Raw genomic sequence first — 25,979 nt, 5'->3', positions numbered from 1 at the left:
AAAAGAATTATGGTATAGATGGTACAGATTATTAGTATTGCTATTATAAATAAGAGAATCATGGTATAGATGGTACAGATTGCTAGTATTGCTGTTATAAAAAAGAATTATGGTATAGATGGTACAGATTATTAGTATTGCTGTTATAAATAAGAGAATTATGGTATAGATGGTACAGATTATTAGTATTGCTATTATAAATAAGAGAATTATGGTATAGATGGTACAGATTATTAGTATTGCTATTATAAATAAGAGAATTATGGTATAGATGGTACAGATTACTAGTATTGCTATTATAAATAAGAGAATTATGGTATAGATGGCACAGAAATAAGAGAATTATGGTATAGATGGTACAGATTATTAGTATTGCTATTATACGTAAATAGTAAAAGCAATAATAGTTTGAAAAACTGGCTGCAGAACATCAGTGTCTCCTTGTTCCAGCCAGAGGCTATGCATGCCTGTTTGTCCTGCAAGTCTGGGAGCTGCTGTGGGAGAGATCAGAGGTCAGTTGTCATCCTAAAAGGCACATGTTTCACGTAGCCTCGGACACTTCAAAAGCTTTCTGGATGAAAGGTGGTATGTTTGTTAACCACCTTAGAATGTAATGGCGCGTTGGAAAAGACTGCGTGTCTGCCGGTTGTGGAGACAGGGAGAAGAAGAAAGCACGGCGATGACGCGATCACATGTTGGCACGAGGAAGACTTAATGACATTTCATTTCCACTTAAAACATCAAAGCTCTTTGAAACTTTGAACGTTTGAACCTTTAATTCAGCTGCTGTATTATTATAGTCCCACACATTTCAATTTACAGCATTTCAGAGCAAAGAAGTATGTTGGAGATGTTCTGCAGCCTATGTGATATTACACATCCACTTTCAATGAATGGTAGCATATTTGGTGTTTTAGCACCATCTGTTGAAAATCAGTGGTTTATATTCTGCATGTTTTCCACATGCTTGAATGATTTTTCACTGCAACTCCAGTTTCATACCACCATCAAAACCTGCACATGAGGATGTTTGTCCTTTAGATTGGGTGCTGGCTCAGGTATGACATCCGGTGCAAAGCGTGTGCCAAATCAGTATGCGGATCCAGAAAGTCGGAGTTCTGTCCTGGAACTGGGCGATTTGCTGTGGGAGCCCCAACTGAACAGAAGCAATTGCAAGAAAAAAAAAATCACAATACTAAATATATAGTTTGCCAGCATGCACACACGTGACCAGCTAGTCCACACTTGGCGATATTTTCCAAGCATAAGCAGAGAACCCTTACACAAGAGGGCGCTGCTGGTCCATCTATACTTATAGTATGCAAGAAATATGAACATTAAACACATTATGAGCAGACTTATGAGTATGTTTCTCTGTATTTTAACATACAGTCAATGCAGATAATATGAATGTTATTTACTGTGTATTATTCACGTTTTTGTTGATATATTTCTGTGCAATATATTGAATATGAGGGAATATGAGCATCATGAAGTGGAGGACAAGATTGCACACATAAGTAATAATAAGCAAGGTTCATTATAATGTAAATAATATTCATGGAGAAATCCTGTCATTGTTGAATTTTAAGTTACCATTTATTTTATATTCATGATTTTATAATTATTTCTTGACAATTAGAATTTCTGATGTTACTTATTTAATGCATTTTTTCATAGTTCAGTCTTATTTATGAGGGTACATCAGCATGTTCTCTGTCTCACCCAGAAAACCTCACAGGAGAAAGATTGTTCTTGCATTATTTTTCCACACAGTCTCCCTGAAAGTCACAGTTGGTCCACCAGTTTTAAAACTTCCCTGTCCCTTCGTGGAAGAAGGTCACATCTTGAGCCTTCAGATGTGTCTGTTTCCAGGTGAGGCTGAGGAACTCTTTGACGTGTGTTGTAATTAAAATCAAGGTTTATCATGAATCAAAATATTTGAGTTTTTGTATCTGCAGTACATTTCTCAAATATATTAGTTAGAAACCAGAAGACCACTCAGAGAGTCCATACCTGTGCCTTGGCTATGCAGACCACTTTACAGCCACTTTAAAGCCCACCTTTGATGATGGATTTTTGATCTTGAGCTTTGATCCAGGCTGCTGACTTTCAATCCCAACAATTCATCTTTTCTCCAACACGGATTATAGACTTTTCAACCTTGCAAAGAAAGTCATGTTTTTGTTACTGCCTTCTATGCTTTGCTTTGAACCTGCAATCAGGAGCAAAGGAATCAGACAAGAGGTAGAGCCTGACTTTTCCTTATTGCTCAATTCAGATCTTGTTTGCTGTTTGATTTGATACTGTAATTAGGACCAACAAAGTCAGTAGAAAAGATCATAGGGATCACTTCTTGATTGGGTCCAAAGGAGTCATGATCAAAGATCAAAAGCAGGGACAAGATCAAAGAAATGAGGATCAGAGATCAAGGATCAAAAATGGGTTCTGGCCACTGAATAGGATCAGTGATCAAAAGCTGGACATGGATCAAAGAAATCAGGATTAAAGATTGAAATCAAGTAAAGATCATCTCTTGAACAGACTCAAATGAGTCATAATCAACAGTCAAAGAAGGATCAAACCCAAAACACTGGATCATAGATCAAAGCTCAAACAAAGGACCTGCTCACAGAGTAGGATCAGTGATCAAAGGCAGGATCTGGATTTAAGAAATCAGGAATAAAGTTCAAATATCAAGTAAAGATCATCTCTTGACCAGGTTAAAAAAGTCATGATCTAAAGCAGGCTCAAGTTCAAAGACATTGGTGCAAAGATCAAGGGTCACAGGTCAAAGAAGGCGCTGCCTGTTTAACAGGTTAAAAGATCAAAGGCAGGATTTAGTTCAATATCAAAGGCAAGATTCACTCGTTGATATAAAACTGGACACAAATTTCTCTCCACCAAATGTCCCTGAAATCCATTCAGGTCCTGGTTCTCAAAAAAAACACACTTAAAGACAACATTTGCATGTTGATTCACAGCTTCAACAAAATGTATTCCACTTCATTTTATCCTCACAGAAATCTGTTTGTGTCCTTCTGAGCACCAAATAAACAAACAAATTCCTCTCTTGTGTAACATTTTTAGATATTCATAATTATATGGGGTCACGTGATCATTTTTAAAAATTTGTTCTGGGTTTGTTTTTTAGGGTTTAGAGCATTTTCAGATGGTCTTCATTGATTGCCATATGCAGAATTCTTTCTTCCCTCTGCCGTGACGAGGAGACACGGAGGCCAGTTTTACAAAGATAAGAGCCTTTTTATCCTGGCAGACATTTTTCAGAGATCTGATCAAAGCCTTTGCTCACATGCCATCATTCAGTCAAAGCTACAGCACAGGATGAGATGACAGCAGTCTAACACTTTGGTCCATCTCATGGAGCAGATCCAACAGTTCATGTCAACTTTCTCTGTGTTATTTCTTTATTCCAGGTTGCTGTTTGCAGATTATCAGATACGTTACAGTTAAACATTTCCCAATTTATCCTTGTACTCTGACACATTGGAATCAACTATTCTTCTGTAGCCCTTCTACTCGTGTCTCCTTCTAATCGTGTTCACTGAGTGGTCTGAGGAATTCCCAGATGATGGCTAGAATTGAGACCAAAAAAAGCAATTAGACTTGTTTCTTGCAGGCGTTTGACCCCTGATCCAGTTGGCGTCTTCAGCCTGAAGTGAACTGGTGTGGTCGGCGGGTGAGATGAACTTAACTATGCTCAGGTATGGTCTACCTGACTGCGATATTATCTTGTGGACTCATCAGACTGTCCTGTTCTTGCTTGTTGGAGTCAGAAATGGAGGCGTGATAATCTTAAACCTAGAGGATGTTCAACAAATTGCAGAAAGAAAATGAGTTATGAACCGTTGAGAAATTCTACTTTTCATTGACTAGTCCTTGCCCGGTGTAGTCAACTCACAATCTCAGAACAATGACAACAAAAACACAAAGACGAGAACATCCAGAAGCATTTACCAAAGCAGGCATCACAGTTCCTGCCACAGAATTAAATGTGTTCATAAATTTGGCCCGTGCTATAAACTTACAGTATGCAGCTGCACAAAAACCGTCCCAGAGTATTAACGGTCTGTTTATGAATACCTCCTGATTATTGTGTTCCTGTACAACTTCGGGTAAATGTTTGATTTGGAATTCTCACTTCCCCGAAATGAAACAAGCCCCTCGCAGTGCTATTCTGTGTGCTCACTGATGTGGAATTTGGGAAGCTGTGATGAAAGTCAACAGGAATGTTTTCAACAGATCGGTGGGTTTCTTTTGTGTTCGGTGATGTGCGCCTTCATCACCTCATCAGGACTAATTCATTTAGACACGTTATGTGCATGAAAGATGATGTTTATTGCACATTTGTTGCTTCATTGTTGCATCACACTGGCACTGATTTGTAGTGTGGGATGTCTTTATTGTTGCGCTCACCTCCTGCGTTAATTATACCTGGTAGGTCACCTCAACACCATATGTTTGCCACATGATCAGCAGCAGGCCCCTCTTCAGATGGTTCCCAGTCACCATAGCAGCAGGTGGCTCTGTTGCATCGTTTGCTGGGAAAAATGTACGGAGGAAATGTCTCCGGCTGAAAGTGATTACAGGTCATGACCGTTTCTCATCTGAGGGAGCCCAGTTAAGGGTTCTGCTGAGTTCTAGTAGAAAGACTCAGGAGGCAAGTTAAAGTTGATCATTTTAATGCAACAAGATAATGTATAGAAAGGTATAGTCTATGATGTAGCAGATCTGGCACTGGTCCCCATCATGGCTGAGAGGATTGCAAATCCTGCCAATGGAAATGGCAGGGACGGAGATGATCCCCAGGTAGAGGACAGGGACCAACAGCTGGTGGTGGGGTGGAGGAGGCGATGTCTTGTCAGTGATCTGTAAACAGCGAGAGGTAAACATGCTCATTGATATTTTAAGGAATGTGCGTACTGGTTGAGAGTTGATGAGTAATAGACCTATTTCATTTGGCGGTTAAAGCTGATATGAATTAATTAATAATTAATAAAGATATGAGTCTCCCGGTAGAACTTACTGTGCACTGTGCTGCATTTCTCAACTATGGGAACCATAGGTCTACACATCCCACCAATCTCTCAATTGGGTAACTTTAAATCAAAGATCCCAACCATTTTCTCACCTGGGTGAAGTTAAGTTTAGGGTCATGCCAGTTTTTCACAAGGGGGAGTCTGGGTGTACAAGACCTACCACTTTCTCAATTCAGGGAGTCCAAGATAACGGTTCTGCCAGATTCTCAACTGGAGGAGCCTGAATTCAGGGTCCAGCTAAGTTTCACATGGGAGTCCAGTGGGTGACAGTTAGATAGTGAAATTAAATTCCAGTTCACCAAAACTTTGTAATTGTTAACTCATTAAACCTTTCTTTCTTTAATTTTACTAAAGAAACCATACAAATAGAGTTGCTTGTTGTTATGACATGACAATAATAATAATAATAATAGGAGTAAACCGGACGCAGCATTCACACTTAATGTATATCCCAAAAGCAAGTATTGGAAATGAGACTTGTTTCCACACAACTCAAACTTTGTGGTCCACCCAGAAGAAAAATTTCTTTCTAGGTCTTTGCTGGTACCAGTTCTGAGGGACCTCAGATGACTGTTTCTTGCCTCACTCACCAGGTGGCGCCAGGTTAGCATCATCTACTGCTGAACATTTCAACTTAATGATGCACAGCAAAGTCTTTCACAAATATCACAATTTGTTGTAATTCTGGAGCAAAAATTGGTTAACTTAATTTCCATCTACCAGTTTTCGTGTTTTAATACTTGTTGATCAACTGCCTACCAGAAAGAAGAGTTTTATAATCAAGGACCCAAACCCAAAATCCTGGTCCCACCTCGGTGTAACGTGGAATGCCATCATGATTTGGACTAAAGGTTGGCACGCGCTTTATCGAATTTAGTAAATACATTGGTCTCCTTGTTAATTCCTAAACCAAAGCTTTACTTAACAAGGCCGTGGCTATTAATATTCATGTTATTTTATCTATAGTAATTTATTGTTGTCAACCAGTGTGGATTGTGTGTCTTCCAATGCCAGTGTTGCTGGTATGACAGAGTGATACCGGTGGCAACACTGACCATGAGCAAGCGAACAGGGAAATCAATAAATGGCAGCAAACAATATGACCTTTGGCTGGAAGGGGAGATAACTGCCTGCTGTCCTCCCACTCTTTCTCTCTCTCTCTCCTTGTTTATGTGCAGTGTCTTTCAACCACGATAATGAGGGTTTGAGCGGCAGCTTGGAGAGGCGGGGGATCTGACATATGGAGGTGGCTGTCCTGTCTGTACGGGTCCAAATAAAAGAGAAAGATTTGCAAGCAGAGGTGGAGTTTGTGTGGAGTCAGGGGAGGGTGAAAAACAAGGGTTTGAACATATGCAGAGGAGAGGAGTCAGAGCTGGGCAGACGTCGGCACACAGAAGAGCAGGCTGCAGAGTGGAGGTCCACCCAGCAGTGCAGGAGAGGTGGGCAACAGGGAAAGGAAGTGTGATAGCGTGAGGGGAAATGACTGTGAAAATTATTTGTTGCTGCACCAGACAGAGATAGCGCTGCCCCGAAACAGACATGAACAACAGCAGCAGCAGCACGAAACGCTACGTGTCCACCTTCAGGATGCACATCAAGCCATGTTGCACCTCCTCTGCACGGGGGAGCAGGACAAGATCTGAAGACAGCAGGACCCCCGTCAAAGGCACTGATCCAGGTAAGGGATCAAAGAGAATGATGGGGGGGATGAGAGACAGAAACTGATCAGCTCTGACTGCACTTTCTGCTGGAAACAGTCCCACTGGTGGCATTTGCCAAACATCTACTACACAACACATTATACAAGTCTGAACAAGGTTACTCAGCCTTTCTTATGCAGCCGCTACACACACTGCAAACATGATGTTTCATTAGCTACCTTGCAAAACAAAAAAAAAGAGGGTATGTGTCAGAAAACATTACATCATGTACAATATCCAATGTCATGTTTATGATCCTGAACATTTATCTGGTTCTTGTTCAAATTTAAACTGGTTCTGTGGGCTGATTTGCAAACACACCCAAGTTAAACAAGCCTCACAGCAAGACGTGAAGCTAAACATGTCTGTAGTGAAAATTGGCTCCCAGTATAATTTATCACACACAATTAGCCAGGCGATCTCAAAGGTGACAAAATCAGATGTAACACTGAAAAAAAAGCAAAAAAAAAAAAAGCAACTGTTTGCAGAATAATAAATTCGCTAAGAAGTTTTGAACATGTTCAAAAATGTATTTGCGACAAGAAATACTGTTTGTAACCTTAAAACCGGTTTGAAAGCTATTTTTCAACCTTTTAAGAACCCTGATGAAACCCCTGAATTCTCGATGTTCATCAGCATTTGCCGCTCCATGAGATACAGACTTAGAATAGAATACAATAGAATAGAGCCTTTATTGTCATTGCACATATATACATACAACGAAAGCTGGCCTTTGCATTTAACCATCCTAATTACAGTTAGACACAATCTAACCACTAGGAGCAGTGGGCAGCCACAATCCAGCGCCCGGGGACCAACTCCACATGCAGACACTGCCTTGGTCAGGGGCAGAGAAAAGATCAGACCGTAAATAAGCATGTTTTTGATTTTGACTTTAATGTTGTATGCTAACTGCGTTAGCACTTTTATTAGCCGTCGGTAGCCTGATCCGTTAAGCCCCGTTCATTAATGATTACCAAGCAAATAAACAGCTCATAACTTTTAATGTCCACACCAAAGCAAATCGTTAGGAGAAGCAACGCAAGGTCCACAAAGTTATGATTCAGTAAACATCAGAACTGAGGTTAGCCTGTTAGCTTAGGGCTCATTCACATGGAGATGAGTTTAGGCGTGTCCACAAAAGTTATGTATTGTATTGGTGTTTCATCCACATGGAACTAGTGTTTTTTTCAGAATCCGAACATGCTATTTTTGAAAACGGGTCCCGGAGTGGATAAATCTCAAAACAGTTGTGCATTCTTGTGTGAACAACCACCAATACACAACTTTTGTGAAATGAAGACGTTATCATCTTCTTCTTTTTCACAAGCTTTGTGTGCATGCTGCATGTGTTCTTCTTCATGTTTGCGTGGAAGCATTACAGCACCACATACAGGCCTGGCATATATACTACAGCATTTTCAGTCATTATGTCCACCAAGGACATAATAAAATCATCGGGATTTATTTATTTGTCTGTTTGTCTGTCTCTCAGCAGGATTACGTCAAAACTACTGCACATAGTTTGACGAAGTTTTCACCACAGATGCATATTAGGCCATTAAATTTTGGACGTGATCCAAATCCAGATTCTGGATCAAGATTCACTTTATATAGTCTTTGAAGGATTAAGCCAAATTACTGAACAGATTCTCACCAGCTTTTCACCACGGATTACATATTAGGCCATGAAAGACTCCATTAAATTTTGGACGTGATCCAGATCCAAATCCAGATTCTGGATCAAGATTCACTTTATATAGTCTTTGAAGGATTAAGTCAAAACTACTGAACAGATTCTCACCAGATTTTCAGCACGGATTACATATTACGCCATGAAAGACTCCATTAAATTTTGGACGTGATCCAGAGTCAAATCCAAATTCTGGATCAAGATTTCACTTTATATAGTCTTTGAAGGATTAAGTCAAAACTACTGAACAGATTCTCACCAGATTTTCACCACGGATTACATATTAGGCCATGAACAACTCCATTAAATTTTGGACGTGATCCAGATCCAAATCTAGATTCTGGATCAAGATTTCACTTTATATAGGTTTTGAAGGATTAAGTCAAAACTACTTCACGGATTCTCATGAAATGTGCACCAGAGATAGATATTACGGCATCAACCCACTCTCACGGTATGTCGTGATTCAGCAGCATGAAATATACATTAATCTATTGGTTTGTCATATTGTCACCAAAAGTGCAAAATTTTTGTCATGGGAGCACAAATTTATTCTAATTTATTCCGTGACGGGTGCACGTAATTAAAAGTGCAGCAAAGGTTGGGATGGTTAGAGTTAGGGGAAAGAGTAGGGTTAGGTTATGGTTAAGGTTAGGGTTGGGGGTAGGAGTAGGGTTATTAATAATGAGTTAAAAAAAAAACCATCACAAAAATTTGAATCATTTTGTGACGGGTGTACGAAAAAAAACCCGTGAGACTGGGCTGCCATTGAATTTTGGAGGTGATCCAGATCCGGACTGGTGAACGTCAGAAATCTTTTGCTCTTGTTTTCAGTGGTTTTGCATGTATGCAGATATTTCTTGAAATGGTGTGTTTATAGAGCAGTTTTTGAAAATGATGGACGTTCTGCTTCCGTATGGACTTAGGTGGTTTGGACTCTAAGACAGTGGCGTGTTCAAGTGTCTTTTGTCCAGCCCAGTCTCACACTTTTTTCTTGTAGTCTCATCACAAAATGAGTCACATTTTCATGACTTTTTTTTATTTTACTATTTCTAACCCTACACTTTTCCCCTAACACTAGCCCCCTGAGACCCCACCAACACCCCCCTTCGAGATCACCCAGTGATTCGTGATACCATCACAAAATGAATTTGTGATACCGTCAAAAAAAATACTAATAGATGAATTTACTTTTCGTGATGGCATCACAAAGTGGAGTGATATTGGGTTGCTTTCGTCACACACGGAACCAGCGATGTGCCACCCATTTATGCACTGATGAGTTCATCATGCCACTGCTGTCAACATGGCAACGCCCAGATCATGGCCCAGACATGGGCTTCTTATCGGCTGTTCCGTGTGGAAAAAGAGAAAAATGGACCATCAGTCCATTTGGACATGCAGCAGGTGATCCAAACGTCACATCTGACAGGACACGCGTGTCGGGCTGTGAGGGCTGTGAGCAGCATGTCGTAGGACCAGGACAACCCAACAGTATGACAAATACACCCCTTTCAGTCATGTATCCGCAGAAATATGTCATACCAAACTCCGTTTGATCAGTTAGCACAGCGCTTTTTTCTTTTCTTAGAAAATACGTTTATCTGCTTGTTCATTTTAACCATTTGTATGGCCTTGCCTTGCAATGTGGAGCGCCTTGGGGCAACTGTTTGTTGTGATTTGGCGCTATACAAGAAAAAAGTTGATTGATTGATTTCATGCTCCTGTTACAAGATAGTGATTGTAGTGCAGTGGTAAAGTTTCTGTCTGGTAATCAGAGTGTGTGTGTCGAATCCTGTGAGTTTTTTACCAGGGTTATTTAACTGCGGGTTTCTGTATTGCATCCCCTTTTATGTATTATTTATATCAACCCAGTGATATTCACTAATTATACAAGTGGTTTTTATTTTATTTTCTTCCACATCAGCGGCACGATGTGGTGCAACACATCCCATGGAACACAGTGCGATCTCACACTGTGTTCCTGTTTGAAAGACACTGTCGTGTGCATGAACTGTCGCACCATCATCGTGCACGCCTGCCCGTTATACGTATTCGTTATACTGAGTTATACGTATTCGCACTATGTGTGGTGAAGCTCTAAAGGAAGTGTTATAGGTGTGTTCAATGCAAATTATGCTAAAATACCCTCAACTGTATGAGCATAAAAATAGGAAACAGAATGTGACCTTTTGACCTCTTAAAATAGGTGTAGGTTAGCCATCTTCAACCTTGTCCAAGATCTGTGTCCCAAGAATGCTACCTGTGAATTTGAAGATCCTGGCAGTAATAGGACTGGAGTTATACTGAGTACAGACAGACAGACAGACAGACAGACAGACGCAAAGTCTTCACAATACCCGATGGCCGTATTTTGGCCTCGGGTAAAACTATAACAGTTTCAGAAATGACCCCACTCAGTAATTTTAGCTCCTAAAATAGCTTGGTTGCTTGAGGGTTAAATAAAGCACAAAATAGTGGTAAGTATAATAATAATCCATAAGTATGCACCCCATATAACTCATCGAAATCACCACTTTTACAGTTTGGATGGATACATGAACATTTTCATGTCACTGAATATGTCTTGGACTTCATTTCCATCAGTCTTTAAGAAATACAAACAGTATGGTAAACATGTCTGGAGCAGGCAGTTCTCAAAAAGAAAGACACTTGTGAGGGAAGCCACCAAGACACCCGTGACAGCTCTAAAGGAATTATAGGCTCCTGTGTTCATATAAATAAATTCTTAACATATAGAAACAGTATAGTACCATGTGGTAAGTCTGTCATGAGCAGGCTGTCAAACAAACAGGGTACCATGCATGTAGCAGACTAGTGACGGGAGCCACCAAAACACCTGTGACATGTGTTTATTGAAATCAGTTATTAATATACAACAACTTCAGCAATGCATTTCCTAATTATTACTAGTGCACTGTTGGTTCTGTAGCTGCGTGCACGGAGATGCTCCAAATTTCATTTACAAGAATGAAGACGAGAAAGAGAGGAAGTGGTTTTATGTATGAAGACATTTGTGTTTTCTGCAGCACGGAAACTTGTGAAATGTGGCGCTCTTATAAATTTTCTAAATCGCAGACGTGCTTATGGAGCTCTATCCTTCTTTCATTCTTCCCCTCCATCCATCCCTTCCTCCTCATTTTCAGGGTCTGTTGGTGTCCCGTCTTGCAAACGTCTGGACCCGCCAGTGTTCATGGAACCTCTGGAGGACCTCTGTGTGGATGAAGGAAGTGACATCGTGTTGCGTGGGTTTCTCACAGGAAGTCAGCCCATCAAGGTGTCATGGTTGCACAATGGTGAGCAGAAACAATTTATGCAAATGTGAGCAAAAAAAGAAAGAAACAAACTAACAAAGCACCATACTGTCAAGAAAACAAGAATAATATGGTTTTAAGAGTCAAGTGTGTTGCAAGAAATAAATGTGTCTCTCACTTGGTTACACTGCATCCAGGAGAATTGCAGGTTCTCCAGGCTGTATTTAAATTCTTATGGTCCGGGGGGGTTGTCACTCTTGCCACAATGAAATATTTCATAGCGGTCAACACTGGAAAAGATGATCTGTTGTTTCTGCACTGCTGCTGCCTTCCACTAGGGGATAACGTGTTGTGAAGGGAATGGGGGGAAACCATTTGGATGCTCATGCCTACAAAAGATAGGCTCAAATCTGAAGATGCTCATGTGAGAGACCATTTGGAACATTTTTTCTATCAGCAAGGCTCACCATTTTCCAGTGCTGTTGAGGTAGCTTGGAAAGCTCTGCATTGCTGTAGCAGCACTCCCCGAAAATTCAAATTCAAATTGAATCATTTATAAGCCTGCAAACTGGGAAAATGCCTCATCTCAGTCAGTGGATACACCTGCTTTTTGGCCGCTTTGATCTTGATGGGTGGCAAACTGAAGGAATGGTTGTTGTTTTAGGGGACAGGCTCCTTCTGATGGTGTTAGATCTCATTCTTGCTGTATTTGAAGGTTCGGACTTGGGTGAGATTTGGGTTTCTTGTTTGTGGCTTTGAGCGATACCTTATTGAGGTGCACTTTTTGCTCGCAGCTTCACTAGATGATTGACAACTACCTCAGAGGGCAATCAAACAAGTACACCCCATGGATCTGGCAACCATATTGAAAATGTCTCAGTGCTGTTTGACTTGGCCAGTGAGTTGGTAGAGCCGAGTTCCTGCAGACAGAGCGGAACTGCTGGATGTGATTATCTAGTACTGGTTGTGTAACTAATGTGATCGATTATCTTCGGAAGACACCGGGGACTCAAATAGAACTTCAGGGTCTATAAAAGGGCCTGTTTTTAAAATTCTGGCAGCAGAATTGTAGCTTCCGCAAGGATTTAGTTGATTGCTTCATGTGACTAGACCTCAACATCATACTAATAGATAAGGGCAGGATTGCTTAAAAGAGCTTTGCAAACATGAATATAACAAATAATCTGAATAGACCATTGGACTTTCACGACAAAACCACAAAAGCTGCCAGGGCTTGAACTCTTTTAAAATCATTGCTACCATTTGGGAAACAGGTATCATCCCAACACAATGGAAGAAAGAACTTGTTATTCTTCTCTGGAAAGGAGCATCTGATTGCCTGGACTGCAAAAACTTCAAGGTTTGACACTGTTCTCCATACCAGACAAGGTACAATATTTGCAAGGGTAATTCTCATTGAACTGAACTTTATTTGTTGTGTGTATCAGTAGATTCTCTGATTGTAGCCCTTGAGAAGCTGAGTAAAGAGTTGGACCATGTGGGCTTGCGGTTGTCCTGGATCAAGATTATAATCCAGGCTTTCAATGACTTTCTGGGTTCAACCTTCAGAATTGGATCTGTATGTGGTGAAAGTCTTAAAAAATGTTGAGAGACTCACTTATCTAAGCATTGACATTAATTTTTCTGAAAGCTTGGACTAAGAGGTCAAGAGACATTTGTGAGGAGCTTATGGAGTCCTGAGGTAGTTGGACAGAGGGGCTTGGTGAGACTCTTACTGTATCTTTGCAGGGGAATAAAGTTCAAAGTCTTTGGGCTTCTGGTGCTGCAGTCTTACTATGTTGTAAAACATGCACTCTAACCGGTTATCTCGAGCAAAGATCTTTCATATCTTTGATAACAGGTGTTTCTGGAGAGTTGTTGATTACTGCTGGAGGGGTAACTGCTATGACACGACAGCAATGCGACATGCTTCCCTGAGCATGATCCAACATGCAGGTGCCTCAGTGGATTTTACCTGGCGGTGGCGGATAGATGGATAACTTCAGGGGGTGGAGACGGACTGGTGATCTGGCTAGTAGTTAATAATTAGGACTGCGGCAGTTCCTGCTATTTTGTTCCAACACTGGGGTGTGAGTGAGGCTCATTAAATAAATGACCTTTATGATTCCTGGTGCTCCCCTTAAATGTTGTTTTTCTGCTTGTTGTAAGTGTAGGTTCATGCAGTATTGATTTAAATATAATGGCTGCATAATTATATTTAAATCAACTTGACACTTGACACATGACTTATTTAAATGACCTCTTTATTTGATTACTTATTTAAATAAACAATTTAGAATCCAAACAAAGATCAGAATATGACTGCAAGAGTTTTCACTAAAACTAGATCTGTTACCTTTGGTGGCTTCCAGTGAACTGAAATGGCAATTTAAAGGATTTGTTGTTAACCAATAAGACTGTGAATAGTTTTGCTCTCGTTTATGTTGCAGAAAGTGTTGAGCCTTACGTGGTGTCTCAGGCCTTGCGGTCTAAGGATGTGGACTTGCATTGGATACTTATGTAGAAGTCAGTATCCTGTGGAGTTTTGCATATTGTCTTTGCATATTGTGCCCCTACTTTGTGGACAAAATAAAACTTTTTGTTGTAGCTTGTAACGATTTTAGGGATTTACTTCAGTTTAGCTTAGGTACTTGTACACAACAGTGGGAGTATTGGATTAGGAGAGTGTTGCTAGTGTCTTTCTTCCTGTGGCAGGTGAAGTTGCCCATTTTGGGAAGTCTTCCTTCAATGACAAGGAGGTGAGTTTTGTGGTGAAAGAATGCCTCCCGGAAGATGCTGGTGCCTACACCTGCTTAACCGAGAACAGCGCGGGAAAAACATCCTGCTGTGCTGCCGTGTTTGTCAGAGGTGAGATGGACACTGAGACACTCCCTTTTCTACAATCGCACATAACGCACATAATCAACAGTTTACACCTATTTTTATTTATATTTTGTCTTCAATATTGTAGAACAGTAAGCAACCAGAAAGTCTTGCAATCACGGTGTTCATTTATTCTGTTAAAGTATTATCCACAAAGTCAATGTCAGTAAACGTTTCCTCACCAAAAAAGTATGTTGCGGGTTTCCACAACCCTACCCAACACCAAGTCCAGCAAGCATTAAACAGTGTAGGACCTAGAGTACATCCCTGATGAACACCAGTTTTCAGTGGGACAAACTCAGAGTCACTGACTCAGCTCCATGCAGCACTCACACTGTCTGTGTGTAGGTTGACTATGATGTCCAGGAATTTCTTGAAGATCCATAAATTAACATGTCCCAGTGAGCAGCCTGGTGAACTGAGCTGAACTCTCTCAAAAAGCAACATAGACTGCAGTGAAGCATTGCCTTTAATCACGCTAGAATGCAGTTGATGATTCACTTCTTGGGCATAAAACCAGATTGTTCCAGTCGCTGAGCAGCAAAGTAGCTGGAACAGAATCCTGTTAGGAATAGTGTCCATCCACCATCTTGGAAAAAAATACAACAGCCATGTGGTTAAAAACACGGGGATGGACAACAATTTCATAGGGCAGGAAGTGCACATGCGGAAATGTGGACATGCAGCCAAACTGTAAACAGGATGCAAAAAAGCTCAGCGCACAGAGGGAGTGTTGCTTCACTTAATTCACAGGATGAAATTAAGATACGAAATTAAAAATAGTTGGTGACTGTTTTATTAATGTGTACAATCTAAGTTATAAATGGCTTTTATTTTTTTGGTATACAAAAGCATTTTATAACTATCTTACAAATAGACTGTTTCTCATTCAGCTGTTGAACTGTGAAAGTTGGATTATAAGAAGTGAGCCTCAGTTTAATTTGTGGTAACACTGTCCTGTGGTTTGTTGTGTCTTCTGCTTTGTCACTGTTGTTCTGGACACAACCGAGCCAGACTTTGAAACTATCTGCAATGTGCAGAATCGTATTCCAAAGATCCACAGTTCTACATCCAACAGTATAACAGAAAATGGGATCCCTAAAGATGAGGTCTTGAAGTCTGGCGGCTCTACGGCACGTGTCTCAGGGGCACACTCTGAAAAGGACAACCCGACTCCACCTCCAAAAGGTAACACAACACACACAACACAACACAAGGTAAACACACATATAGTGTGGCTATCTGGTACTGTAAACCCGCATAAGTTAGCAGAACTCAATAATATTGAGGCAATCCATTGCTTTGAAGTTTTGCTTACTTAATATACAATTAGTTCAAGTCAATCAAAAATTTTGAGTTTAATTTACTAAAAAAGCAAGCCCATGTTACACAAACTTTAAATATTTAAGTAAGTAAAACCTTTTGTACCAGAACCAAGCACACTAACCACTTGGCCACAACCCCTGCTAAGGTGTTCATTACATCAATTCAAATATTTTCATATATAATTACTTAATTCTTTTAAGTTGTGCTTAAGTTATGCTTTGGGGTTTTGCTTACTTAATTTACAATTTGTTCACATCAATCAAAAATTCTGAGTTTAATTTACTCAAAAAGCAAGACCATGTTGCACAAACTTTAAATATTTAATTAAGCCAAACCTTCTGCACCAAAACCAAGCCCACTAACCACTTCTCCACAACCCTGCTAAAGTGTTCATTATGTCAACTCAAATATTTTCAGATATAATTACTTAATTCTTTTAAGTTGTGCTTAAGTTATGCTTTGGGGTTTTGCTTATGTAATATACAATTTGTTCAAGTCAATCAAAAAATTTGAGTTTAATTTACTTGAAAAGCAAGACCATGTTACACAAACTTTAAATATTTAAGTAAGTAGAGCCTTCTACACCAAAACCAAGCACACTAACCACTTGGCTATAACCCCGCTAATGTGTTCATTATGTCAACTCAAATATTTTCATATATAATTACTTAATTCTTTTAAGTTGTGCTTAAGTTATGCTTTGAAGGTTTGCTTACTTAATATACAATTAGTTCAAATCAATCAAAAATTCTGAGTTTAATTTACTAAAAACAAGACCATGTTACACAAACTTGAAATATTTAAGTAAGTAGAATGTTTTCTTAAAACTTTGAGTTTACACTACTTAATCATTTTAATTAATTTGAACATTTGGGTTTACAGTGTGTAGACAGTGATGTTGCACAGACGAGACGCATAAACAGGAAAACATCTAGGCTTCGTTAACAATGTCATCCGGATATCCAAGTAATCCACTTTAGTGAAGAGGAAATGTGTCACTTCCAGTCCCTGTGTGTGTGTGTGGGGGGGGGGGGGGGGTTCTGTAGGCTTTTATATAAAGATCCAAATAAAGACCTCACAGAAGTGCAGTGCTGCAGGTAGAGTAAACCCTGTAAGTTGATAGGTGTAGAGAGAGCAGGACCACACCTCCACTGACTAAAACATGCTTGCACCTCATTTCTGTCTGCAGAAGTCATCCCAAAGAGGCGAGCCAACTCAGCGTCAGGTATGAAATGACCTCTGCACCTGTTCCACATCATCCTTCCATCCTTTGTGGTAATGAAACTCTTCCATGTTGCATTGCTGCGGTTTGTTTTTATGACATTGTTTGGCTCAGATTTGTTGTTCTTGACTAACTTGACTTGCATGGCAACAACAATAAACGGATGAGGTGCTCACGTTATCGTTCCGATTATGAGTCCAGAGGGCATTGTTGCTGCCCAGAGATAACCTGTTTGTGTTATACAATGGAGGATTATGGTTTCATTTAGACACAAAGTGACATTAAGCCAGGGGATAATGTTACAGTGCAGCAAAGCGATGAGTACTCCTGTAAAACAGTACTGCTGTTCAAACATAATGAGGTTTTTACTCATTTTAATGTGAGCGTATGTGATTAATGTGGACATTATTTGATAATTTGATATATCTGTTTGACTCTTTTCAGTAAGTTTCTCTTTGATATCGTAAGGACTGGTTATACGTGTGCAAGAGGTCATCTGTGTTTGGTAAATTTGTTTCTATTTGAAACAACAGGTCCAGTGTTTGCTTCAATAATACAGGGATTCATGATGGAGCAGGGGCGGCTCCAGGATTTTTTTTTATATATGTGGGTAGTGGGAGAAGGCGGGGTGGGGGGAGGGCATGAGAACTGCATGAGGGTCCACCTTAGCTGCTGTGCAGGATTGCGATATGTGCACATATAAGGCACGTTTTCAGGGCAGGAACTCAACCTACTCCCCAGACTTTATGAACGTTTGTGTTGTGAACGTTGTGTCTCCACTGAAGAACAGTGAGCATCTATTGCTAATGCTAGTTAGCAAACGTACTTTAACCTTAACATTAGATACAAGACATGAAAAAAGTTTGCTTGTGTAGCAGCTTGTACGTTTTCCTCTGCGTTGTGTATGACTCCTCCCACTTGCTCCACTTGGGATGCAAACTCATGCTTTCTGGCATGGGAGGTGGACGCTCTGTCCAGTTGACTAAAACCTGGGTTCTGGCCAGAGTGGCCAGAGTATCCTTTGGCTGTCGGGGGGAGTGAGGCCTTTGACTACCACAGGCCTCCGTCACCCTTGCCAGCTATTGTTAGCATCAAATGTTAGCATGCTAGTCAGAAGGCAAAAGTTTGTTTATTGGCTTCCCACTGGATTTCTAAGTACAGGCCCTGTCACACCTTGAGGATTTATCCAGCATATGCCGACGTATTAAAAATACGCTGAATACACTGGTATAGTTATGGATAAGTTTTGTATAAGTTAACAGCACGTTGAAGTACGCTGGTGTACGGCGAGTTTTTAATTTTGGGCATGCACAATATTTTCAACACATGCCAGCACATGACTGATACATCCCGCATACATGGGATGTATCATAAGTTGTAGGTAAGTTATGTGATTATTGACACATGTTTCTTGTAAGTTACTCATAAGTCAAAATATGTCCATTGATGCTGTCCATGGATTGGCTCAGTCATGCGTACGGTTCTGACTGTTTCAAATATTAAAACCATTCACACATGGAGTAAATATAAAGTCTTAGTCTTACCTGTTCGTTTCAGTTGGATTCATCATCACAGCCTGACGAAAACTTATCCAATTTCAATTTCAATTTATTCATTTATACAGCACCGAATCACAACAGAGTCGCCTCAAGATGCTTCACACAAAATAACTCAGAAAACAAAACAAAATGAATCAAAAAATTAAAAGATTTTTTTTTAAGTAGAATGCATAGTAACACAGTATTCTAATATGCTAGCCATACGAAAGAGAAAACAAGTCCGTCTTAAGTCCACAGAATCTGACTGCCTTATTGACACAGGAAGATCATTCCACAAAACAGGGGCACGGTAAGAGAAAGCTCTATGACCCGCAGCTCTGTGATCCACATACGTAAAGCATCCTTGTTTTGGAAAATGTCTGAAAATACTTTAGTTCCTTGTCGTTTCTGAAGAAATGTAGTGTTTTTAAAGCAGTCCCTATGTTCACGGCAGCAGGAATAAAATATCAAGTAATAAAAATTAACTACAATTTAGAATGTAAAGGACATAATGGTCATTAAATAGAAAGTGCAGAGTGAAGGTGCAAAGGTCCGGCTCAGGCTGTCTGCAGAGCTTTCACAGCCCTGGGGAAGAAACAGTTTTTTAGTCTTTTTCTCCATGTCTTCATGACTCTGAGCCTGCCAGAGGGCAGGGTGTCAAAATGACATTGTCCAGGGTGTGTGCAGTCAGACCTGAACTTCTCTGCTCTGTTTCTCAGCCAGGCAGAGTAGATATGGTCCAGATATGATCTCTTGTGCAGATTTGATGATCCGCTGCAGATCTTTCCTCTCCTCTGAGGTGCAGCTGGAGAACCACACCGTGCATCCAAAGCTCAGGACACTTTCTATGGTGCACTTGTAGAAGTTGGTGAGACGTTTCTGTGGGATCCCAGATTTCCTGAGGGTCTGCATCAAGAAGAATCTTTGCTGGGCTGTTCTTCATCAGCTCCTTGGTGTTCACTCCCCACCTCAGGGCTTCTAAGAGGTGAACACCAAAGTACTTGAAACTCCTCACCTGTTCCACTTCTTCTCCACTGATCACCAGGCTGGCACATGCTGTGGCCTTGTGTTTCCTGAAGTCAATGACAAGCTCCATTGTCTTGTTGGTACTGTGGAGCAAGTCATTGTTCTGACACCAGGATGTGAGGGCCTGGACCTCCTCTCTGTAGGCTGCCTCAGTGTTGTTGGTTATCATCCCCACCATGGCTGTGTCATATGCAAACTACAATATGCAATTTGTGCTATGAATGGGAGAGGAGTTGTGAGTATAAGAGTGGAACAAGAACACAGCCTTGTGGGGTGCCGGTGTTGAAGATGGAGAGGAGATGAGGTCTCCAAGTCTTGTGCTGTGATCTGTTGGAGAGGAAGTCCTTAATCCAGCTGCAGAGGTGGTAGTCCAGGCCTAATGACAGCAACTTGTTGACCAACTTGCTGGAGTTGATGGTGTTGAAGGTGGAGCTGAAGTCAACAGTTCTCCAGGTGTGTGATTAGCGAGGGCAATGTGGAGCAGGAGAGATGGCATCCTTGGTGCATCTGTTTCTTTTGATGGCAAACTAGTGCTGGTACTGGTCCAGATCGGCAGGGGTGGAGGCCTTGATGTGTCTCATTGCCAGTCTCTCAAAGCATTTCATGATTATCGGTGTCAGTGCAACAGACCAATAATGAGCCGAGCACGTGACTGCGGAGTGCATCAGGACAGGGATGATGGTTGAAGCCTTCAAGCAGGAGGGGACTGTGACCTCCTTCAGTGACCTGCTGAACATGTCCAAGAAGACAGCCACAAGTCAGTGTGCACAAGACTTTTGGGCACGACCTGGGACAGCATCTGGAACAGTTGCCTTCCTGCCGCTGATGCCAAGCAGTGCCTGCTTAACCTGGTACTGGTGCAATGCCATTGGTTGCCTCTCTTCCTGGGGGAGTTGGTGGTGTGTGAGTGGTGTTGATTATGGGTAGGAGATGGCACTCTCCTTCTTGATCATCTCCTCCACCTGATCTGCTGTTTTGAACTTCTTGTTTCACCAGAACCCAGGTAGCCACCTCGTGTTCAGGGTTCCTGTTGGGTCTTCATAGTGTGGTATACAAGGTCCTCACCATATTTCACCCCAACAGGCAGTCCCCTGCTTGATCTGTTTTGTGACACCCCATCCAAATACGTATGGACCTGGTAGTAGTTAGTTTTTGGAATTGAGCTGGTTTAATGCCGTATAAAGATGCTATGCTCAGCACACGTTTTTGAACGAAAGATTCTCACGTTATCGGTGTTGCTCCTGCAGGTCCAGGATTACATTTTCAAAACCCTCCGCAGCACGTTGAGGTGAATGTTGAACAAACTGCCCATCTGACGTGTCTCTTCACCAGCAGTCCTCCTGTGGTGTCCTGCTGGATCAGAAACAAAGAGCAGGTGGTGCAGGACAAAAGCACGATTTCAGATATTCCACCAGCTGCTCTGCTTGATCTCCATGGTTTTTTTTTTGTTTGTTTGTTTTCAGGTTGTGGACGGGCCGGAGCAGTGGACAGAGAATACTGACAGGAGCAGCACACTGGTGATAGTAGAGGCCAAACCCCAGCACGCAGGTCGCTACACCGTTATCGTCAAAGACCGCAAGAGCTCAGCACAGCACATGCTCACTCTTTCTGTCCTCGGTAAGACGCCGCATCCTCTGCAGTGACTCCTGATGGACTGTAGTCCTCAGCAGTCTTTTCTGTTCTTCCTCCAGAAAAGCCACAGCCTCCCGCCTCCTGCCCCGTGGCCTCCGTCGTCTCCGCGAGCAGCCTCGTGCTGTCCTGGTCGGGCCCCTGCTACGACGGTGGCAGTGCCATCCTTGGTTACGTGATTGAAGTAAAGAACCACCGAGGAGCTGAGCCTCGGGACTGGACTGAGATCACCTCCCAATGCGCAAGTACTTCTTACAGAGTGTGTTCGGGGCTGGAGCCGGAGGAGGAATACTGTTTTAGAGTACGGGCCTATAACGCTGTGGGGATGAGTGAGCCAGGCCCCGTTTCACCATCAGTGAGGCTGGAGCAGAAAGGTGAGCGGATCAGCGACACAGCGTAGGAAAAGAGAAACAAGGCCTATGTTCTAATCAGTGTGTCTGCTGGTAGGCTCAGGGAAGTCTGAAGAAGAGGAGGCTCCTCGGGCATACGCCTATGTCACTGTTGATTCTTCACACAAAGTCACAGATCACTACAACGTGCTGGAAAAACTGGGAATGTGAGTATCAGTCAGGAGAAATCCCATTTTCTAAAGGCGAGGAGTCAACAGACAGATTAGTGCCAAAAATTCAGCATTGCATCGAAATGAACTAGAAGGACAGTCAGGGAGTAAAAACTTTTACCAACGCCCAACAGTCATCCTTCAGCATTTTACTTTGGTCTCTTTTATTCAGTATTTCCCTTCTCTAACTTATCTCAGACATCTCTTTGACACCTCTGTGATCCTAACCTTTGATCCTGGTCAGTCATCTTTGATTATTAATTCTTGATACAGAGATTTAATCCTGGTGGCCAAACTGTGATTCTGATGACTGAGTTTTGATCCTGATCAGTCATCTTTGATCCATGCCACAGAGATTATGATTTTGTCACCATTTGTCTTTCTCTCTTTCTTAGATACTTTAATGAGAATCAACAATATCACGAACAATGGGTAGATTCCAAGCCTTGATTCTTGATAGTGAAATTAGATTTGGGTTGCACTGATCCTGTAATCAAGAACAAAACAATCAGGAACAAAGATCAAAGATCAAGGATGCATGGAAGGGATAATTCTTTATTATCCCTTCTCTAACATCTCTTATAAACATGTCATTTTGCTGGTCTGTGAGTCTGATCTTTCATCCTGATCATCAAGCTTTGATTCTGGTCACTCATCTTTGATTCTTGATCTTTGATCCTCAGGTCTAATCCTAATTACTAACCTTTGATTTGGATTACTGAATTTTGATCCTGATCACCTGTCTTTGATTTTGATTAGTCATCTTTGATCCATGTCACAGAAGCTATTTTTCATCACCATTTGCTTTTCCATCTGTTTGTGTATTTCTTTGATCCTTTAATGCTAATCAAAGATATAAGGAGCGACAGGTAGAGCCTGAGCTTTGATTCTTATCTATATTCTGGTTGTGTTGATCCTGCAGTCAGGAACAAAGGAATTAGGATCAAACATCAAAGATGAATGGAAGGATTCATCCTTGATCAGGTCACCATCAAAGACATGAATCTTGCCTTTGATCTGGGTCGGAACCAAAAATTAAACACTTTGTTTCTTAACCCAAGGCCTATCTCTCTACCACGTTTTATTGATATCTGTTTGGGATATTCTACTAACTGACTAACAAAGCAACTGAGCGAGTCACAGACAAACAACGATCTTTGTCATTTTTATTAAGAACAGATGCTCCACAGTGACAGTGGCTGCTATTAACGCGGATATGACACTAAAATCTTCCTCCACTTGTACTGACAGAAGAAGAAACGTGATCAAACTGTGCCTGCCCTCAAGGTGTGATACCACTGCTGTTTACTTTTGCTTCTGGCAGGAAACTAATTTTCAAACTTGCTTTTCTTATATTATGAAACATTAGTTGACATTTTTTGTGTCCTGAGTGTCCTGCAGCTTTCTGGTGCCCATGTGGGTTAAACTCAAAAGCATACTGCTCCCTAGTGGATGCCATTGAAATGCAAAGGTTTGTTCCCTTCTGAAAGATAACTGTTTTTGGAGGGGATTCTTTGTGTGGATGCAAGACCCACTGAGTGACCTTATAGGCTGATTTTCAATTGCCAAAATAAAACACAGTCCAACTGAATGAATGAGTGAATGAATGGATTAATTCGGCACACACAAGTCAAAAACAACAAAAACATACCACGAAGTTTGTAAAGGCCTACCCCTTAAACCAAAATTAAAAATTATACATATGTATATAAAATTAGACATATACCATCATAACCACTACAAATTCACACAAACAAACAAAAATGCGGGCACTAAGACAGTTCATTCCTCCATCATTGGATAAATAACCAATATAGAGGTGGGTGAATATTTACAGATCTTTGTGATCTCATGAAGTGGTTTCTCATTAATAGCAATAATTTTTTTTTTTTAAATGAATCCATTTCACTCAGTGCTTAGGAAAGAGTAAAGAAAAAAACAACATTCTGAGGTTGATCCAAATCACCAAAACAATAAATCTGTTACAGCATGCTGGAGCGGAAACTAAACTGAACCCCAAATATGCAGATCAGCCAGGACACCAGGGATAAGTGCACAAAAAAAATCCAAAGTGCTTTAATAATCCACACGGTGAGTAAAACAACAGACACAGGTGCAGAGGGGGTCACAACAAAAATACAAAGGTCACGCTAAACACAGGACTGAAGGAGGCCAGCAGGTGTGACGGTGAGGTGATAACAAAAAGGGCTGACAAAAAGAAGTGTGAAGAATCCAACAGGGTACTTACAACTCTTTATAAACAGGGAGCGAACGGAAGCACAGGACACCATGTCAAAAAGGACAACACTCGACAATCGACCCGCCATGAAAAACAAAACAGGAGTGTCTTAAATACAAAAACACAAATGAGACACAGGTGCAAACTAACAATGCACATAAGTAATGCACAAAGCACATAAAAATACAAAACCCCAAAGGCATAGAAACCTGCATGATACATGATAAACACTCAGACAAGCATCATAAGGCTAACGAAAGGACAAAATGCAAATCATAAAATACAGAACAGTGAACAGGTGGCAAATCGCGGCACAGACTGTGAAAGACACACAAGAAACCAAACCACAGACACAAGAAGAATCAAGGATGGAGGAGACCGGGACAGAACGGGAGTATAATACACAGAGACACGATGGACTGGGAACCGAGGAGTGTGAACAAGAAGGAGAGTGACAGTGGGGGACATGGGCACAATTTGGTGGGGGATAGGGGGGACATGTCCCCCCCCACCTTTTCAACCAGGGGGACAGAATATGGTATGCCCCCCCACCTTCTGACATATATTTGTGTACTTGAAACATGCTATGTCAGTCTTGTGTGCAAAACCATGTCAGTCTTATGTGCAAAACCATGTCAGAATAGTATCTTTGTTTCTGCAAGTTTATATTTTTAGCAGTATTGACTTGTTTACAACACCTGTTTCTTGTTTGTCACATTCAGAATTTTCTGGGACTGCATTTGCCCAGATTTGAAATCAAAAATAGTTGCCTCTAGGGCAGGGGTGGGCGTCGAGGGCCAAGACACTGCAGGTTTTCCGTGCAACCAATCACCTCAGCAGGTGGGTTGGTGATGAGCTTTTGCTCTGAACATAAACACCTGGTTGTCAATGAAATCACCTGCTGAGACACATGATCATTAATGAAATCACCTGCTGAGGTGATTGGTTGCACAGAAAACCTGCAGTGTCTCGGCCTTTTATGGCACATGATTGCCCACCCCTGGGACTAGTGTCTACACATAAGTATCAATGGACCATATGCTAATTTACTAAATTCTGAAAGTTAGAAAAGGAAATCAGAAAAGCTATCTGGGACCTCAGAAAGCCCATCTGCAATTATTGCTTGATCTCCAAAATCAGTCTATGCAAGCGAAATGATGTTCAGTATGAGTGTTGTCATTAGTGCCATTTCGAAAATTAAATTCATGATAAGTAATTTATCCTAAACTTATAATCTGTTGTTTTTTCAAACTTATGCAAAAACAAATCTTGAGAAAAAAAAAATACAGTATGCGATAGTTAATAATTATTAAGAGCCTGTTCTTTCATATTTATGAATACATTTTACCACATTGCAGTTGTTGTTTTTTAATGAAAACTCAACCTATCATTCTTTTTGGGTTCTACACATGTGGTGATACCTTATTTACACCAGGATGTTAATAAAATCAATGCTGGCTATTGTCAGAATAAAGTACTTATATCCACAGTTTCAAATTGCATAAGTCAAATGGTGTCCACTTTATGGTCTTCTCAAAACATTAAAATTACTGTTCTGGATGCTCAGAATGCATCTGAGCTTATCTAGAAACCGTTGGCTAGACCCCCGGCCTATGGGCTTCGGCCCTGCAGGCCTCGCACTTTGTCCCCCCCCCATTTCTAGTTCTAAATTGCACCCTTGGCGGGGGACACACCCACATCCACACACACTGACACGCGACACAAATGAGAGAAGGCCGCCAGAGAGATACACCCGACCGAGACACACACGAGTGACACACAAACACATACACCTACGGGACAACACGACAGAGACACACACGAGTGAC

At 41.2% G+C, this 25,979-nt stretch overlaps 1 protein-coding gene across 1 annotated transcript in view; it reads left to right on the top strand.

Moving 5' to 3' along the window:
- Positions 1-6,397: 6,397 nt before the first annotated feature.
- Positions 6,398-25,979, top strand: part of mylk5 (myosin, light chain kinase 5) — a 36,199-nt gene continuing 16,617 nt past the window's right edge. The window contains exons 1-9 of the mRNA XM_034190395.1: positions 6,398-6,738; positions 11,621-11,770; positions 14,444-14,596; positions 15,626-15,799; positions 17,127-17,162; positions 20,971-21,098; positions 21,187-21,340; positions 21,415-21,726; positions 21,800-21,908. Of these exons, the coding sequence (XP_034046286.1) occupies positions 6,600-6,738; positions 11,621-11,770; positions 14,444-14,596; positions 15,626-15,799; positions 17,127-17,162; positions 20,971-21,098; positions 21,187-21,340; positions 21,415-21,726; positions 21,800-21,908 (1,355 nt within the window). The 5' untranslated portion in view covers positions 6,398-6,599. The remainder of the gene's footprint in view (positions 6,739-11,620; positions 11,771-14,443; positions 14,597-15,625; positions 15,800-17,126; positions 17,163-20,970; positions 21,099-21,186; positions 21,341-21,414; positions 21,727-21,799; positions 21,909-25,979) is intronic.

Source organism: Thalassophryne amazonica, chromosome 16 (assembly GCF_902500255.1).
Source record: "Thalassophryne amazonica chromosome 16, fThaAma1.1, whole genome shotgun sequence".
Classification (NCBI taxonomy): domain Eukaryota; kingdom Metazoa; phylum Chordata; class Actinopteri; order Batrachoidiformes; family Batrachoididae; genus Thalassophryne; species Thalassophryne amazonica.
The sequence above is the reverse complement of the archived record's forward strand: the minus strand, read 5'-3'. Positions and strand labels throughout refer to the sequence as shown.